The sequence below is a fragment of the Rhopalosiphum padi genome, chromosome 2 (genome assembly GCF_020882245.1).
Source record: "Rhopalosiphum padi isolate XX-2018 chromosome 2, ASM2088224v1, whole genome shotgun sequence".
NCBI classification, from domain to species: domain Eukaryota; kingdom Metazoa; phylum Arthropoda; class Insecta; order Hemiptera; family Aphididae; genus Rhopalosiphum; species Rhopalosiphum padi.
This window is the reverse complement of record NC_083598.1, coordinates 57,601,150-57,621,811: the sequence shown is the minus strand read 5'-3', so window position 1 is coordinate 57,621,811 and position 20,662 is coordinate 57,601,150. Positions and strand designations below refer to the sequence as shown.

General features: G+C 31.5%; 1 protein-coding gene across 1 annotated transcript in view; it reads right to left on the bottom strand.

The window, feature by feature from the left end:
* Window positions 1-401: 401 nt before the first annotated feature.
* The window catches only part of LOC132921228 (uncharacterized), a 79,746-nt gene continuing 59,485 nt past the window's right edge, over window positions 402-20,662 (bottom strand). Inside the window, exons 5-6 of the mRNA XM_060984123.1 lie at window positions 5,001-5,229; window positions 402-904 (exon numbers count right to left, since the gene is read on the bottom strand). Coding sequence (XP_060840106.1) covers window positions 840-904; window positions 5,001-5,229 — 294 coding nt within the window. The 3' untranslated portion in view covers window positions 402-839. The remainder of the gene's footprint in view (window positions 905-5,000; window positions 5,230-20,662) is intronic.

The window sequence follows — 20,662 nt, the reverse complement described above, 5'->3', positions numbered from 1 at the left end:
AATTTTACATGTTTTCAAGGGAAATGTTTACAAACATTAAATTATTTGTGTAAAATTGTATTAATTAATTATTTTCTTACTTTTTACTCGAAAATGTTTTACCTATAGAAATTATTTTAGTATGTTTCTCTCGTTTACATTAAAAGAATTAATTTATTTTAAAACATAGTTTTAGAAAATTTGTACAAATTAAACTTTGTCAGTAATTTTATCAAAAATAATTTTATAACTATGAATACATTTTGATCATCTACACAAAAAAAATAAGATAAAATATATTTATTTTCATTTTGTATAAACACCTGTAATATATGCAAGGATATACCTAAATTGCCTATCCGTAACGCCGTCTTATCGTATGAAGTACATAACAACAACACAATACGATTATAATAATATGATTATTTATGAACCAATGGTTTATTCAATACATACATTAAATAATAACAAACAACATTGGTATCTTCTTCGAGTTTTATTCACCTAACTAAGTAATTTTCGGTAAATGATTATCGAAAAGTCAAATAGATAATATAGGTATTATTAGTATTTTTTTTATTTAGTTTACAGTTTTAGTAGAATATAGTTTATATTATACAATGTAATTATATAAATAAAGTCAAAATATAACTTTATAATAACCGATAAAATACTCTATGGAATTTTGTTTCTAGAATCATTCTATATATACAACATAATACATAAATATTTATATGAAGATAGTTTTTGGATTCCAAAATAACGCGTCTTAAAATGTTACAAATTTACATAAAACGAAAATCAACGAAATCACTAATGCGGTCGTTTATTTGGTATTTGGGTGTTGGACTTTTATATGGTTATCTTATCCATACGCTGACCAATATCACAATCAAAAACGAATAAGAAGACGTGTGTGATGCACCTGAAAAAATCAAAAACATATTATTAAACTTGATCAACTAATACACTATAACTGTATAATAATATTATTAATATTTGTATTTATTATCAGAAATCAATTTTGATAAAATTAATACGATAATTATTGATTTTTAATACTATTAAATTACGCTGGTACTTATGTTGGACTTGTGGTTTGTAAGTTTAATTCCCCCACGTACCGTGTCATTATACATCCTTCAGTATGTTTAATCGTAAATGGTGGAGATATTTAAGCGCATTACAAGAGTCAAATATACTAGGTATACTTATATTCCTTGATAATATACATTTATTTTCATCTGCAAATGAGATTAAAATTTAAAATCTTTAATTATGGAAAGGATTATAGAAATTACGGGATAGCCGAGATACGTTCTTGTGGTAAGCATTCAGTAGTGATTGCACGTATCTTGTTTATTTTTACTGCTGATATGAAATTATACTTTAATGGCTATTAAATATTATTTTAATTAAAAAAATGTAGCTAATTAAATGGTTGAATTTTCTTCTATTACAAACTATAATATCATTTAGTCAGATATTATTGTTATTATTTTCAGTCATCATCTTGCAAATAATTATTATAATTTGTATTCTAATTAATGTTAGAAAATAAAAATATCAAATTTTATTGCAAGTATAAATATAAAAATAAAATGTGTTAAGTATTTTAACTTAATATAATATATTGTACAACAAATAATAAATATATATTTAAAAAAATATTAGTTTAAAAATGTAATTAACTTTTTTTTGTAATTGCATTATCTTACTTAAACATAATTTTTGTTATATTATATGACGATTGTATACAGTACAATTTATAATAATAGAAATAAAACCTATTGTAGGTATATTAAAAAAAAAAAAAAAAAAAAAAAAAAATAGTCTTAAATTTAAAATAAAATTAATATAATATAATTTATAATGTTTATGAATATAAAAATGTATTATTATATAGTACGAGTATTATTCAATTTTTTGCAAACTTATGTTTTCCTTTTTAATATTCCAATCAAGAAATTTGTCTTATCAAGATAATAACCATTTAAACTTATTTATGCATTTATATCAAAACATTAAAAACACGTTAGCCGTTCAAAACTACAATTACAATTGTTTCGAACAATCAAACTCTCACGTCTACTAACATAAATAGTGGAACAATTTTTTTGTTGTATTCGAATTATATGTTATTTGCATAATTCGAATAGGTATACTTTTAATATTAATACTTTATAAAAACAAATTCTCCTTTTCCTTAGTTTTTATTATTTTCAAGTTTTTATTCATTATAATTTAACCATAAAAAGTCATCTTGTAAAGGAATTGCCGTAGTTATCTTTTCTTCCTGTTAACTCGTTTATAAAATACATTTATTTAAAATAATTGGTTTTAGGACGCATATTTTTTGCAAATCGCACTTGACAAGCATGACAAAATCTCTAAAAATTTCACAATTCCAAAGTTCATCATAATTCATAATTTTTACTATTATGTATAAAATATGAACGATTATACAACTTAATGTGCCAATAGAAAGAATAAGTTTAATAAACAATCTTACGAATAAAAAATGTTAATACAGATTCTTATTAATGAACTATAATAAACGCCAAAAATAAAATGTTTGTATTTTTGCCAGATTAAAATTTTATATTTTACGCAAGTGTCCAAATTAATAACAGCAGCCGTAATAATTACAAAAATGTAGTTTTGCATCTAGAAACTGTAATTATCCATATTATAATCATATACACTCGTATAAATTATAAAGCATAATATATGTGTATGTACATGAGTTCGGAAGTGCCAACGAATATGCAAATGTCGGAATGGTTTATGTATGTGTGACACGTTTTATGTTTCTGCTATATTCGAGAAATCATTTTTATCATTTTATTTACACCATGACTACCTATTATGGTCGCGGTGAAAATAAAATATATAGTTACAAGATGAAACAATAAAACATCTATAATATACATATACAATATAAATTATATGAAAAACAGATCGAGAGTAACGGTTACGGACGATAGATTTTTGTCAATACGTGTTTTATGCATTATCTTTGTGCATACAATTCGACTATGTATAAAACGTACATAAAACACACGCGTGTTGTTCGGAGTCAAACGTCGAATGGGGTTGAAAACGTTTTAGTGAAATTATGTGCACATTTACTTTATTTTTTTTCCTTATACGAAATCCGTTTTGTCGATCCTTTATTAGAAAAAAACATCGAAAGTGTCGTTAAAAAAAAAAAAAAAAACAAAAGAAAGAAAGAAAAACACGAAATAAATGCCAACTAGCACGCGGCTGTCGTACAACGTCAATACTTATTTATAAAGGTACATTACATGTTATTATATCATCCGAATTTTGATCTTATTTTTCTTTTCTTTCTTTTGTGGTTGCTGCCGAAAACCCCTTTCGTTGCTTCTGCCATATATAACGGTTATATAACCGTTGCGGGTTTTATAATTTGTATACTCTGGGGATCGATTTTCACAGTATACGACTATGACATGCGCCTATACTAACACTCGGATATTACGACGTGTGTGCGTTCGAAGGTAAACAAAAACTGCGATTTCAGCAGGATTTTGTCGGGGACTGTGGTTTTTTAATATTTAGGAGGCAATCACGATGAATCACTCCCAAAACGATTCTGAACGGAACCCTGTTTATCGTCTATTTGACGTTTCGTCGATTATTCTATCTAACCCACGGCGAAGTACTCGTACATATTATGCAATTTTTAATATATTATGTATAAAATATGCTCATCAAGATTGAAGTGTTTTCAGTCCGTTTTGAGTGCGAATAATAAAAAAAAAGAAACCTGTTGCTGAAACACAACGTATATTGTTGGTTAAATGAGTTTTCAAATACATTAAAATGTCTCCGTCTCAAAGACCATCAGTTTATAAATATATTATTATCAGAACGCAGTAAATACAGAACGTTCATTGTGTTTTCTGGTCTTTCTATTTTTTGACTGGAAGAAATCACGGTGAGCCACACACTGTTCCGCTATACGAGTGGTTTCGTTCGTATGTACGCAGTATATTATCAGAAAGTACATCGACGGTCTCTGCAGACGTAGTAAGTGACATTTTATAAAATGTTCAGTGCAGTCATTTTAAAGTTTACCCTCATAAAATACACTATTTATTTTAAACAACGGCGTTTTCTATTGTATTAAATATTAACCATACATATACAACATGTATATACATATAGAATGGAATAAAATATGAGGAATTTCATACAATTTTAATTAAGTTCAGCCGAAAATGTCACTTATTATTACACCTGCGTAGGTACTGTAATATATATTTTATATTTTCAGTTGTGCGCTATCACATACCGACAATCGTATAGTTATCGCCGGAAAACAGTGAAAGTCAAGTGGGGTCGTCGATCGCGACGACGGAATTCGCTTAGATAGCGGGCTGGAAAAACAGGACGACGTCCCGCAATTTTCGATTAGAACGGAGTGCGTATTCCTTATATAATAGGTCTGCGACGTCGTTGTGTTACGGAGTTGTCGGCCGAGTTGCTGTGTGATATATGCGATAGTATAGCAGCACACAAACACACGCACGGGGGCGCGGTATAGTATACGTATTATATTTATATGTATAGTATAAAACAGACCATCGAGCAAATAAATTGCCTTCCACACGACTGGAGACCATTACATTACAACGACGCGAAGAATGTGCCCTTAATCCCCCGTAAACCCATTTTACACTACATTTTTCACCCGCTCACTGGTCGAGAAAGTATATGTGTGTGCGTGTGTTTAAAGTGTACGCAGCCTCCTCGTCCCACTGCGCCTGCTACCGATCAACCTTAGACCGACAGATTTTTCTTGGCGCGCAGATTTTTTTCCCTCCCTTCCCCCACCGATCGCCATTCCTACCGGCACCCGCGCCATCGATACCAGACGACAATGGGTGTTATACAATACAATAATAATAATAATAATACTAATAACAATAATATTCGGACGATATTATTTATATATATATGTGTATGTATTGTGCGCGTGTCGTTGTGTTTACCTGTAGACGAAAACGTGCCCAGAATCGAAGCCAGACGTGGTTTTTCCTCGTCCAATACCGTCTCGGCGGACGTTTTGAACACGCCGTACAGCTCGGCCACGCAGCGGATACGCATCTTGCCCACTTTGAAGCTGTTCACTTCCAACTCGAGTCCCACCGTGTTCGTGGATCGCGACGTGTCGTCCGACGTCGCTCGGCCCGACGACGACCTGCCGTAACTCGAGTTCATCTGTAAGCACGTCATACACGACCGTATAGTTATTACTATGGTATTACATAAACGCCGATATATTATTTATTATTATGTGCACTAAATTCATTGATATGCAGGTGGTGCCGACTGCGTTACTATAATATCATATCACGTGCGCGCCAATCGATCACCGATATACCTATGTAGTTGTAGCTGTCATTATTCGCGATATACTATTAATTTCGTCTTCGCTGTGATTGTTACGCCACGCCACGCCATGTTACACTGTACCTATCGTAATACGGCAGTCGTGCCGCGTAATTATTATTATATGGGAACGTCATTTCACCGTATGAAATATTATGTTTACTCGCGGGTTTTCGGGTGTCATGCTACACAGTACACGTGTTGTTTTAGGCCGACGATAATAACTTACTATATGTTTCCGAACAGTATATTTTTTGAATATATGCATATTTCGCAAATAATATATTTTAAATTTATTATTTTTTCCCCAGTTGGCTTAAAAACACATGATATTATCCATCTATACAGAGTAACACTTCCTACGACAAAATATAAATTTCAAAAATCAGTTAATAATAATATTATCTATAATAAATAGTATTTAAATAATATATTATATTATATATGACTAATTTTTATTTTATTAATCTTTCCAATAAAATTGAAAACAACAATTCAAAAATACTATTGAATGAAAATGTATTTTTTTTTCGAATTAAAGTAAGCACTCTTTTACAGAAAATAAACTACCGACAGACTAAAAAAAAAAGGACTAAATACACTGTGCTATATTTATATTGCAGACCACTTGTTGTCGAGATTCATATTTTTCTACATGTTTTTGGGTCCAAGTGTGAATGTCCTAAGCATATATCATATTTATTGTATACTTCACGCTGTCAATATATTGGCTGGCTACTGTATTATTGTACCATACGTGTACGCTGTACAGGTACAAAACATTGTCGTAGTTTTCGACGCCACGCATGGTCCCCGCGAGAGAGGTATGGGTTTTCATAAATTCTCTGATATCAAAAGCAATTTAAATGGCTCACAAATTATTTATGGTCAGGACGAAAAAACAAAATTCATACATTCACAATATATATTACTACGACGCATTTATTGTCCTCTTGGTACTTGAGCGCGTTTCGAATGAACGTGTATTCTGACGTTTATGGCGGACATTTGTTTAAATATATAAGATACCGCATATTTAAACATATTTCATGGTTGAATCTATATACTTTTTACACCAATATCAGATGCTGAATTTACCTTCAAAGTTTTTATCTGCCGATTTAAATTAGACTTTGGTTCTTTCGATGTTACGTGCATAACTATACCACGTCACTTTATATTATATCAACCGAACACGTTTAACAAATTATTATATCAAATGTTAATAATAATCGATACACCTACTCAGGAACACAAAGTATTCACAATATTTATTTTCCTTTATGTATCCGATATAAAGGTACTTTGCAAACGAGTTTTTGCTTTGTTCGCGGGCAATAGTGTTTTATTGGCTCCGTTTATTTGTTTATTGACTTATTGTGTACTCTTAAAATGTTCTACTACTGATAAATGCGCTTGTGACTTTTGTTTACGTTTTTATAAATGAACGCATTGGCATTTTGCAATATATTATACGCATCATTATTATTAGTTTTAAATTGCATTTCGAGATTATCACCGCGGTAATCAAAATATATTACTAAAAATTAAAAGCCTCAATAGTAGATTAGTGTTAGCAATTAATATTAATACAAAAATACTAAAAAAAAAAAACAAAATATGTCGCTAAGCTATAGAAAAAATCGTCTAGGTACCCACGCCATTTTTTTATTTTCCATTATGCTATGCTAATAATGTATTTTTAAAACTATTTGAGTGCAGATAAAATACAGATTATCCGAAATTGTTCGAAATGTGGTTTTTAATGATCTCTCAACGATTCTCTTTGATGTACGCATAACATTATTCTGTGGGATGTCTGATGATAATAAGCAAACACTACATTGTTGTGAACCAAGAAAAAAACATAAATTCTATCATCCGATACTATTTATAGAAAAAAAAAAATTACAATAAACTGTGGACTGAATACATTCATTAATATGGTTATGCCAATGCTTTCCGCCAAAGACGAGAGAATAGCGAATAACACAAAGGCCAAGTTTGTATGACATACAATATGTGATTTAATATAATATAAAATCGTTAAGACCAGTTTTTCATATTATATTAATAATTAGGTATTGATGGCTTAATTATTGTTCAAGAATCAATATAATATATTTTTGTACTATCCTTATTGTTATTATTCTCGTATAATATTTACCCATATTGTGCCTAACGTTGTAATAAATTTTAATTGGCCAGTATAACCTTTTCAACTTTAAACGACAATTTATGGTGAAAAATGCAATGATATATTATATGTATCGTAATAAACACGGGAGGTAGGATTGGTAAAGAGGTATGGGTATGAAAACAGAGCAGCAGGTATACGCGTTCCCTTGTATTTTCTGCGGTCCTGGCCATGTTACAAGATAATAATAGTGAATATAAATTATAAATGACAGTTTAGGTATAATGTTCTAGAAATCTACCTCGTAAATTGTAAGTGATTTTGTTGCCAGTTGCCACGATTCAAAAACAAACTTATAATAACATATTATATATTATATGTGGGAATTATTTTAAGTTTAAAAGTTTTGTGTTGTAGTATTTTTATTAAAAAATTCGAGTAGATTCCGCGTTTTTAGTGACTAAAATAACATTCTGTGTTAAAGTTCAATGAGTTATGTTTACTTAATCTGTGTTCAATAAGACCCTAGCGATTACAATGCTAATTTATGATTTAAATTTTAAAGTAAAATTTTCGAGAAACTATTATAATATTATTGTCTGGCATTAGGCCCATTAGATCGATAATACAATAATAATTATTAAATGATTGTTCAGATATATTTAGAAAATTACACAAAAGCATTTAATTTGTAAATGATAATTATTTTATATTTGTTCGAACGCGGATCTACTAAAGCGCATTATCGCGACTTATCAATTTCCCCCCTCCCTCTTCGAAGTTCGCCATCGTACCGAAGCCGTGAGTGCTAATTTTATATAAGCTGTGCCGCCATCGGCCAGCCTTTATATTAGATATTACACTTTTTTCCTGGCGTTCGGGCCTGACGCATCGTTGCGTCTGTTCGCCGCCTTGTGCCGGGTTGTGCGGCCAAACCGCTTGTGTGGTAAATGCGTTTGCATACATATTTTAAGCCGTTGTGGCATTTTGCGAACTTATACGCGTTCTTTTCCAGCGGTCGACCGCAACGGTCGATATACCTTTTTTGCCGGTCGTGGCATCGCGTATCGTCACCGCAGTTGTGCCTTTTTCGCGTCTTGTTCGGCCACGTGGTCGACGAGGTTTTTATTTTTTGTGCGTTGTTGCCATAAAATCACGCATAGTTGCGTTGCTGTGCTGGTATTCATACACCAAAATTAATTATTATATTACATTCGTGTGCGTCGTGTAACGTGCTGTCCGAGAAAACAACGTGTTTAGACGAGCTCTTCTGTGTGTTGTCGCCACAGAATCTAACACGGTGTTTTTCGTCACCTGGTGTGACGCGTGCATCTCAATATCATCATCATTGTTCCAGCGTTCCGGACCACTAGGCAGAGCTCGAGCGGTGTCGGTATCGTTAACCTATTTTTTTGTATTTTCATTAATTGTACTGTTTGATTTATTGTAATCGTCATATACACAAATTATTTATTTTATTATTATTTCATGGGCGCCCACCTTTATTAGACTGTTAAGCCGTTTGCATTGATTATTATTATTATATTCTATTTATTTAATATACATTTTTGGTGGTGTTATATGCACTCGTATATTGAAGTGCTATTATAATATATATATACCGGATAACATTTTCCCGTTTCCAACACCTCGCGAGTCGTGTCCGATAACCGCGAATTTCCAAAAGTAGGATCGGACGCGGCGCCAACATTTGGTAGCAGAGCGTGGTTCCGACCTCAGTGGGGGGTTCGGTAGCGGTGTGTTGGTTCGTGTTTTGCCTTGGTATTTTGGTGCTAAGTACAGTGCTTGGGTGTTCCCCGGACGTTGACATTTATTGTCTATACGTGTGTATTAGTTGACCGGCCTTCCCCGTGGGTGATTATTATTATTAGTACTATTTAGGTACTGTTAAATTAAATTAAGTTAATGTGTGATGCGCGCATAGTGCAGATAGTAGTATATGGCTGATATAGGCGTTTATTAACATTAAGTTAACCGCGCGTTGGTCGTGGTGTTTGCTATCAGCTGTACTGTAGATTAACGTTAGAGGTAATTCTACGCATCACCTGGATATCGTCGATATATTCAATAAGTTAATGCGTATACGCGATAGCCGTCAGTTTTGATATCGTCGATATATCTAAACTACACTTAATTAGTCGTGTCGGTTGCGACATTGATATCTCCGATATATCAATTGCACTAACGTCGTAGGTATACTACGTAATTTGCGCCTGTCGTTGAAGTGATATCGCCGATATATCATTATTATTATTTATTATTCGCGCCGGTCGCTGTGAAATATTTTATACAACATTTTGGGTATTGTCCGTTCACTCCGGTTGTTTATACCGTGTTGTGATTTAATTCGTAAGAATTCATTCGGTTGTAGTCTTCCATAGTAGCGTAGGGTGGGGTCCGCTACCATGGCCGAAGATGAAGAGCGTCTCCGTCGTTTTACAAGATTATTAAAATTGAATACTATAAAGCGCGCGACTGTGATTGCGCAAATTCGAAGCACACATGATGTGGCATTACGTGTCGTTACCGACAATAGCTTAGTCTCCCTGTACTCCTTTTACGTGGCTGACCTAGACTCTTTGTGGCACGAGTTCAAGTCTTTTGATCTGGTCGTATTAAACTGTTTGTTTGAGCTTAACAGGGTGGACGAGTATTCGTTAGACTTACATTCTACCATGCGCAAACTTGTCGACATGTCCAAAACCGTTTGGACACAAATATGTCATATGGGCACGGAGCGTATTATTAAAGCACATCCGACGACTTTTGAGTCAATTCCGCGAACGTCGAAGACTGTCCGCGGCCAATGTATTAGTTTTCCGAGTGGACATTTTTCGGAAGTGTTACCGACCCGTCCGTCTGCGTCCGATATAAATTCAGTCGTGTCCCGCCCAACCGCCACACCATTGTTGAATCGTGATTATGATATGTTAGATTGTAATTTGTTGACGTTCAGGTCACCATTGGCCAAGTTGGTTTTTACGCTCGGGCCTGTAATGAGATCGCCGAATTTCGTAAGGCCGTGTATTTATGATTTGTTTAGAAACGGGCCGCTCCTCCCCCCCGATATTATCTGTGCAGTCCGCGCTGCCAATGGAGCTCATAAGTGGTCATTGAACTTTGTTAAAGGTTCGGCCGTGTTAAAGCGCGTAGTCGCGCCGCCGCCGCCGCCTGTGTTCCCACTCCACCCCGTGGTATTCCGTAGGCCTACAATGTGCGTACAAAATCCGGAACGCTATCGCGATGCGTATCCGTCGTTATCGATATATTATTTACCTGCGCGTCGCCGTCTTCAATACGTGATGGGATCGCCGTCGTCATTACGTCAATGGGCAGACGTGACAAGTATCGTGGTTTGGGTAATAGGCCTTCACAAATCGTTTAAAAAATATATGTTCAATCGCGGGTATCAGATCCGCACATTGTTAATGACCGGTTTCTTTGGACAGTATATTAAATCATCGAACGTCGATAGGGCGTTGCGTGGCATAATGCCGATTATTCCAGCCCGACTCCTCTTATACTGGTGTAACACACATGGAGCGAACGGCGATCCGTTGGAATGGGACGACTCATCTCCGTCGCTATCCTTATGTGATTTATCCAAATTTCTGTCGTCGTGTATCACGCGTATTGTTGATATGACCAACCAATTGTCTACGCGTACTTGTAATATTGACCACATGTTGCATACTGTGGTTCATAGGCGTCGTAAGAGTGCCACTCGTGGTCGACATAACTGTGACCCGTCGGTCCTTGTTGTCATTTGCGAAGCTTGGGTATCGTATATATTACCTCCAAGTAATTTGTTTCCGTATATAGTTTTTGACGGAGGCGGTCGACCGCGGCGCTTAGCCCGGTCTAAGCGCGAACGTACCATTTACGTAACGTCGATCTCTTGCGTCTCACAGCATTTCGGTCACCGATTGCACCGATTGTTGTGCTCCACCAATCCGTGTGTCAGTACCACGATGCGTTCCGCATCGTCATCGGGACAGGGGGCAGACCCGTTACATATGTACGAATTGCGGCTAATAATTGTCCGTCGAAAGGTAAGGAGTGATGTAATATGTCCATGGTGGCATTATTACCCACCAATAATTTGAAAATGATTTACTATCATTGTCGCGTCCTTTTGTGTCACCTATAAGCACTGTGCTCCTTGACACGACGCGTCTGGCTCACCAACCCAACCACCTGTTAATTATTTTATTGTATTGCACGTTATTTAACTATGTATAGACATGTCGCTACTGGTTGGGTGTTGGAACGGGGGGAGTCCTCATGTATAAAGCCGAAATATAATTTGATCGGTATTATTATTATTATTTTGTAATTTATATTATTTTGTTCAAGCGGCACTATTGTTTTGTGTCCATAATTGTGTACATTATTTTGATATCGTCTTACGACTAGTAAAATGATTGTTTAATTATAAATTTATAAATTATGTTTATTTCACTTTTACAAAATTATTAATTATTTTTTATAGTGCCTTTGCGAATTTCATTTTGTTGTACGGACATACGTCCTTAATATATTTTTTTTTTGTATTTTTACAATTATTTATTACCTGAATCATATTCTGTTCATTGGATTGTTTTTTTTTTTTTTTTTTTTTTTCTATTATATATGTGTTTAATGATTTTTTCTCTCCTTATAAAAAAAAAAATAATGTGAGCCATTGGCACTACAATTTGTAACAGGTTATGAGACCGGCAGCTATTGACGTCGTACTTCCATCTTCATTGGACTTCCGATCCGGTTCTCTCGTCAACGCAAGTGATGCAAAGCCTCACGAGGGGAGGATGTTCGAACGCGGATCTACTAAAGCGCATTATCGCGACTTATCAATTTCCCCCCTCCCTCTTCGAAGTTCGCCATCGTACCGAAGCCGTGAGTGCTAATTTTATATAAGCTGTGCCGCCATCGGCCAGCCTTTATATTAGATATTACACTTTTTTCCTGGCGTTCGGGCCTGACGCATCGTTGCGTCTGTTCGCCGCCTTGTGCCGGGTTGTGCGGCCAAACCGCGTGTGTGGTAAATGCGTTTGCATACATATTTTAAGCCGTTGTGGCATTTTGCGAACTTATACGCGTTCTTTTCCAGCGGTCGACCGCAACGGTCGATATACCTTTTTTGCCGGTCGTGGCATCGCGTATCGTCACCGCAGTTGTGCCTTTTTCGCGTCTTGTTCGGCCACGTGGTCGACGAGGTTTTTATTTTTTGTGCGTTGTTGCCATAAAATCACGCATAGTTGCGTTGCTGTGCTGGTATTCATACACCAAAATTAATTATTATATTACATTCGTGTGCGTCGTGTAACGTGCTGTCCGAGAAAACAACGTGTTTAGACGAGCTCTTCTGTGTGTTGTCGCCACAGAATCTAACACGGTGTTTTTCGTCACCTGGTGTGACGCGTGCATCTCAATATCATCATCATTGTTCCAGCGTTCCGGACCACTAGGCAGAGCTCGAGCGGTGTCGGTATCGTTAACCTATTTTTTTGTATTTTCATTAATTGTACTGTTTGATTTATTGTAATCGTCATATACACAAATTATTTATTTTATTATTATTTCATGGGCGCCCACCTTTATTAGACTGTTAAGCCGTTTGCATTGATTATTATTATTATATTCTATTTATTTAATATACATTTTTGGTGGTGTTATATGCACTCGTATATTGAAGTGCTATTATAATATATATATACCGGATAACATTTTCCCGTTTCCAACACCTCGCGAGTCGTGTCCGATAACCGCGAATTTCCAAAAGTAGGATCGGACGCGGCGCCAACAATATTGAATTATAGACTTTAAAAGAATATCTATTGTTTTGAATTAGGCAAATTGTTTATTTAAATCTTTATTTGCAATTGTTTTTTTTTTTTTAATAAAAATGTACCTATGCAATGTAAAAATACACATGGCTATATTAAGCCGTCTGCTGTGAAAAAAAGCTATTTTTACTCGGTGTCTTAACTCAATTGTATACGTAACTTTGAACACAATTAAGACTTTGTATAATCGGCTAATGTTGAACGTGCGGGGCAGCTCAATGTCGAATGAAATGCTCGTGAAACTTTGTACAACCAATTGCATTGGGTTTACACACTTAAAGTTTATATACGCAACAACTGCACATTCTCCCGGAAATTTACACGAACGGTTGAACAAAATTAATTCGTTCATCCCCACCATTCAGTGTGATACATTATTTTTTCTTTATTTGTATTTAACTATAAATTTTAGTTATAATAAATATTATGTAAAGAGAAAATAAGAACACACAATTACGCTCGCTTTGTTATATTAGTACGTATTCCCGCATTATTAGTCTAAAATTAAATATAAGCTTCAATACCAATATTATACAAATATTCAATATGTTGACATTTGAAATACTAATACTATTACCTTATTTGACGAGAACTCAAACGTATTAACAATGAAGGTCAAATAACTTATAGACGTGCGTGTGAGTTTCGTATTCTAAATATATTTTAAATACCAAAAATCAAAATGCCATAGAACTGATATAAATTATAATATTGTTATAACCAATATGCTAGTCACTTAAAATATTATACTTTGAAATTATTAAATAATAACATATATATTTAATTGAGTTTTATTTAAGTATTTAAGTGTTTTTATAATTTTTTCGCAAGAATCAGGTATACGAGTACATTCACAATTTCGACACCAATATTATTGTTTGACAAAATATTAGTTACGAGTTAAAACGAAAGGGATATAATTATATTTCTGATCGTCCTTCCAAGTTAATACAACTTGAAATAGCTCCTGATGTAGTAGCAGCATCGACTTTAACATTTAAAGACACAAAATTAATTAGAGATAGCATTTATCGTGAACGCATACAAAATTAACCAAAGCTTCTAAAACTAATTTCTGAAGTACATGAATATATTATGTAATATACTAAGCCGATATAACAGTTAAAGACAAATATGTTATCACGACGAATGACCCATTAGAATCATTAGATCATACAACTATATTTTCGCGTGATACTCAAACCTTATACGTCGATGGTACATTAAAATACTGTACGAAATTGTTTTACCAGTTATTCAGTATTCACGTTTATCGCAATCAAAGGAGTATTTGCACCATTTTTGTTCTGTTTACTTCCAAATAAAATTAAAGATACATGAGCAGACATCTGGGAAATACTTCATGAAAAGTGTCAATCGTTAAACAAATGTTGGCAGCAAAATACACTGGTGATCGATTTCGAAACGGTAACTAATTCAAACGTTAGCGATATATTTCCTAGTTTAGATATTGGAATTGGATGACGTTTTCATTCTAATCGATCATGGTATGTATAGATAATATATTTATATAACTTATAAGTTATTATTATTATTATTATTTAATATTTGTTAATTGTTGGAGACGAAAACCAGCAGTTAGTCTTGTTCAAGAATATAAAAACAATGAAAATGGCTTGGACTATTTGGTCTTATTTGGTTCTATATCCCAATGAATTTGAACTGTGTTTTGAAAATCACTTTAAAAATCACCAACTCGAGGATGCTTGAGTTAAAAAAAAATATCACTTACTTAGACGAAACATACATAAGATGTATACAATTTTTTCACTCATTATTTGAGCCAAAAAGAAGCAACATTGGAGAGAACAACAAACGACTTACTGTGAGTTTTTTCTTGCCAAATTTGGTAATTTATTTACTTCAATACATTAAAATAGTGCAGTTTTCATTATGCAGAAGGGTTCCTTACATACACATTAATTCTGCTAATAATAATTAAAGTAGGATGATTATAATACAACAAAATATATATAATATGTATACAATTTATAAATAAAAAATGAGAATTATAGAACGTCAACTAAATCATTAAGTATATTTTTGTAAAAAGTTTAGCTTCATTTAATTAAATTTAATTTTAATTTATATTATAGGTATAATTATATTATATTTAATTTTATACTGTCAACGACGATGTTTGTTGTAAATTGTTTTTATTATTATTTTTTTTTCATGCTACTTAGATTTATCTTACACAATAATATATATATATATAAATATTAATGATAGATCGTATAAATTAGACTGTTTTGCTCGTTTTCGATATTACCTTATTATTTAATTTTTTTTTATTTAACTTTAGTATCATATATTTATTTAAACAATAAATTAATTAATATACAATAAAATATACCTATTATGTGTATATAATATACACATTGTGTGCGGAATTACGGTGTTAAAAAAAAACTTGTGTGTGAAGTCAGAGCGTTAAAGAAAATCTTGTATACGAAGTTAAGATAATATATTATAAAATGGCCCCGATGCGTGTACAGTCACGACGCACCGTAACATGGCTATACAGCCGACAATACGATGAAATACAATATGATACTAACAGTGTATCTATATTTAATTAATGTATAAACTTCACATGTTTCTTTTTAATGGTAGTTAAAACTTATAAGGTATTTATAATGTGTATGCTAAAATAAGTGTAGTGTATGAAAAAAATATATTTATAATTATATATAAATTGTAATAACAATCACGTTTAATACTATCACCGTGTGTCCCGGTTTTCGAGTACAAGTACCTAAGTAATTGTAACCTATGGTTGTACTATATAAAATTAATATTTTTCTGCTCTATATTATTATATTATATTTTACTCGTATATTTAAGATTTGTCTAGAACAAATTATATTATACAATTAAAATAAAAAGAGAAATTAAAGGGTTTTACTTCTGCATCTCTTCTAGTATAAATGGACATTAATACGTTTTCTTGTAGTACGAAATATCGTCATAAAATATATCATTATTATTATTAAGACGACATAATTTGCGACAAATGGTCATCACTAGTATAATATTATGTAAGGCCGTTTATAATATATTATTGTAATATGAAAACGCAAAAAAGTGTATCGTATTTAAAGGAAAACGAAATTATATGAAACAAAATAATACTGAACTAAATCGAAAGTTATATTTATAATTATTAATACGTGACTTTTAACTTTTCCTAGCAAGCATAAATCAAATATTATTGTTTACCTCCTCATAGAATCCTGGGATCCGTTATTATTTTCAATAAAAAAAAAAAAAAAATGTGTGCAGGGAAGTAATTTTATTTTTGATTTTATACGTGATTTAAATAAAAGCGAATTGAAACAATAATATATGCAATACATATAAAAGAATTGCACAACTCGTGGATCAAAAATTTAATTCAATCATTATTTAACCACAATCCATTAATCAAAATATGTGAACAATATAGAAATGCATTATTATACACGAATACTATTTGGCCACCATAATATATTATCGAAAATTATAGAAATGTATATAGGAGGTACCTATATGTATATAAATAATAAATAACACATACGTTATATGTGTTCGCGTTTCTGGTAAATTATTATTTATATTTCATTACTCGTTTTTAATTCGACTAACAAAATATGTTTCTACTTAAGAGCAATATTGTTAAAGGTAAATTTTAATCTGATAAATTGCGATTTATCAACGATTCGGCAAATACGAATAAAAAAGAAAAATAACAAAATCCCACGAAAATATGAATAGCAATATGAATCTAAATAAAACGAAATTGATTGGTAACATACATAGTATTAAACAAAATCATGTAATGCTGGAAAAAGTTAACTTGAAGCATTTGAATAAAAATACATATTTAGTTATAAAAGTTTTAAAAAAATACAATTTTGATGTGAAAATTGAATTTGTATCAGTTAAATTAACATTTAATTGTAAAAACCATAAAGTTTTATACTATACATGGATATTAACAGTTATAATACATATTATTTCGGGAATATTAAATATTGTTTAATACAAAACACACTTTAATATTTTCATTAAGCTTTTGAAGGCACTTTATATTTATATATATAAGTATATCAATAAAGTCAGTATACCTAATAATCACGAACAACACACTTGCAAATTCCAGAAGGTCACACGCTGAACATTATATTGTGCACTAACAGCAGTTTTACATTTTCGGATGTTAAAAAATAATAAATTATCAATTTGACATCATCATAATTTATCGTAGATTTATACGGAATGTGCAAATCAGGCGCGCATAGCGTGACAGGTATTTTGAAGTACACTATATAATATTAAATTATGTGTGTATAATCTAGAAAAGTTTCTACTTCTCAGCTATTTCGATCTCGATATTTAAAATATAAAGATACCTTAGAATTAAGATGTAAGTGGTCCTTAACCCATAGACCACAGAGAAAAACAACTAGAAATTAAAGTTTACACGTGCGTTTTCTGCGTAGACTACTGCGATATTGTAAAGAAACAAATAAAGTAAATTTATTTTTAATCTAACCTGAGTAGCAATAATTATCTGCATCATTATAATATACAAAGCCTGGCTTAACCTTCCGTGTTTTTTCATCATAATATTATTACGTGCTCGTATAATAATAATAACAATAATAATCGTTTAATTACCTTTAAGAATATCGAATCGTCGACGGGTTAAAACAATATAGTACCTAGTTAGTAGTTTGTATATTATAATATTTTTGCGTTCAAGTACGACACCGGCGTAAGTTGATAGTTATTTTAAAAAAATATTCACTCTTACAGCATAAATATTTAACCGTTCTCAAACGGAATACATATTGTTTACAACGTAACGTTACGACTGGACTAATTCCCATTATCATCGATATTTATGCTTTTTTGAACTTATTACAGTTAACCGAGTTCGGTAACATATTATATGCTGCCTAGTTTTCAAGTTGCGCTGGTTTATGTGTGCATGTATGTGTACTTAAGGCGTAGACATCACTCCGTTTGATACTTGTTCGAAATTTCTCTACACGTCTAAAACATGAAACAGTAAATTTGTCTGTACACATACGGTTTTACTCTGCGTGCAGAACACTCTAGAATTTCAATAAATGCGGTGGAGTTCAAGTGCCCTTCAAATTCTATTCAATATAATGCGCCAGCTCTCTGTGTATTCATATAATACAAACGTCTATTTTAAACTATTATGGAAAATAAATGTTTAGCTGGTCCGTTGTGTTCCGTATCTACGACGTGTAAGTAGTGTTTTTCTGTTATTGTTAACCGTTGCGTACTAGCTAATACATAAATCATGGTTGTGATGTCTGGTGGTATTTTTATTTTAATGCAACTTTAATGATATTGGTTTTAGTTGATTTCTCGTAAATACAAATTCGTATTGGTAAATACTATTATATTAGCACTACAAGAATGGCAAGTTTTTCCAATCAATCAAAACTGTATATTAGACATATAATATCACAACTGATAAAATTCATATCAACCGTCACTGCCATTTTTTTGTTTATTATTATTGTTATTATTAATCGCAATTCCGCTGGTCTTTATATTATAGCGCATTGCTCTCGTTCGCTAACTCAAATTCGGTATCTCTTAATTCCTAGAGGATATTTAATTCATTATGACATATTCATTATCCCACTTTACGAAAGTTTAAACGTAGTCAAATTTAATTCCTCTACATTGCCTGCCATAATAATTAACCACAACGGTAATATGATTGTAAAAGTTTAGTTGACAAAATATTATTTGTCCCTTATATTTGAATAAATAACTAAGAAGAACTATTAAATGTATTATATAATATTACATAATGTAACATCACTATAATAAAATATTATATCCCAATGAAATTTTTTAGATATTTTAATCTTACAAAAATGTTATCACACATTAACCGTAGAGAAAAATATTAAGATTATATACAATATTTGAATTGTTTACCTTAATATAAAATATATACATCAACAATCAAGTTACGAAAATTGTGTTGGAATCACATAAAATGTCAAATATATCAATTATAATTGAATAATTATTATAGTATTAATATTAGTTCATGGATACTCAAAAAAATAGTCGTATCAAAGTATCAAATTATAAAAATATAAAAAAATAATTAAAGATAAATAATAATATTATCTGTGAATATTATGACACAACAAGTATATTATATTGTATAATATAACAAGTACAAAGTTTTCTTTGAACTTTTAAGTAAATTAAAAGTAAGATCATGGTTATTAAACTGTACTACTGAAACAAAATTCTATTATAGTTGAATAAATTTTGTTCTATGTTCTACTCGTATAACTTTTGTGAGTGTTAACTTATGTATGTCTTTAAATTTTAAAGTGTAAAGTATTATTTTCGAAAAACTATTATAATATATTAGTGTTTACTAATAACACGAGGTCAATAATAATAAATTGCATTGATTAATAAAAAAAAAATAGTGTACTACTCCAAAATAAAACAATGGTAAAGATAGATTTGAAAAATTACAATTTTTTATGTATATTTTTCGTCCAAAAAAATACTAATTAGTTCTTAAGTAGCATAATTTTTTTAGTAAAAAACAAATTTATTTTCAAGTTATTTTTAAGAACTATTAACTAATTTACTTAATTTAACCTATATCCTACATACTTAGAATAACCAATCGGCCATGAATTAAGTAAATTTTAATAATTTATTTGTATTATTAAATATTTTATAACCTAAAAAACTATAAAATTATATATGATTATAGTTATAGTTATTAGTTTATAGTTATAATTATATATAATTATATATGCGTTCTTTTCATAGTTTATAATATATTTCTATAATATTTTTATAACACCAAAATGTATTAGTTATAGCTATAATATATTGATGCCAAAATATTTAAATAACGTTTTAAATTTTGAATAGTTATTACAAGGTTGTATTGGTGCACTCCATGAATGAATATATCGTATGTGAGCTACACCAATGTATTGTTTTAAATTTACTTAATTGGTTATTAATATTTTTGGTATTTAAATATATTTTATTTACCTATTTATATTGTATAATATATTTTATTTATAAGCACTCAGTAAATTTGCATCACTGTATGTATATATAGTATGGTTATAAAGCTGATTGGAAAAAAAAAATTACAATATTGAAAATATATGGATTCAGAAATCTTATGAAATATATAATTTACACGTGTCAAATCACT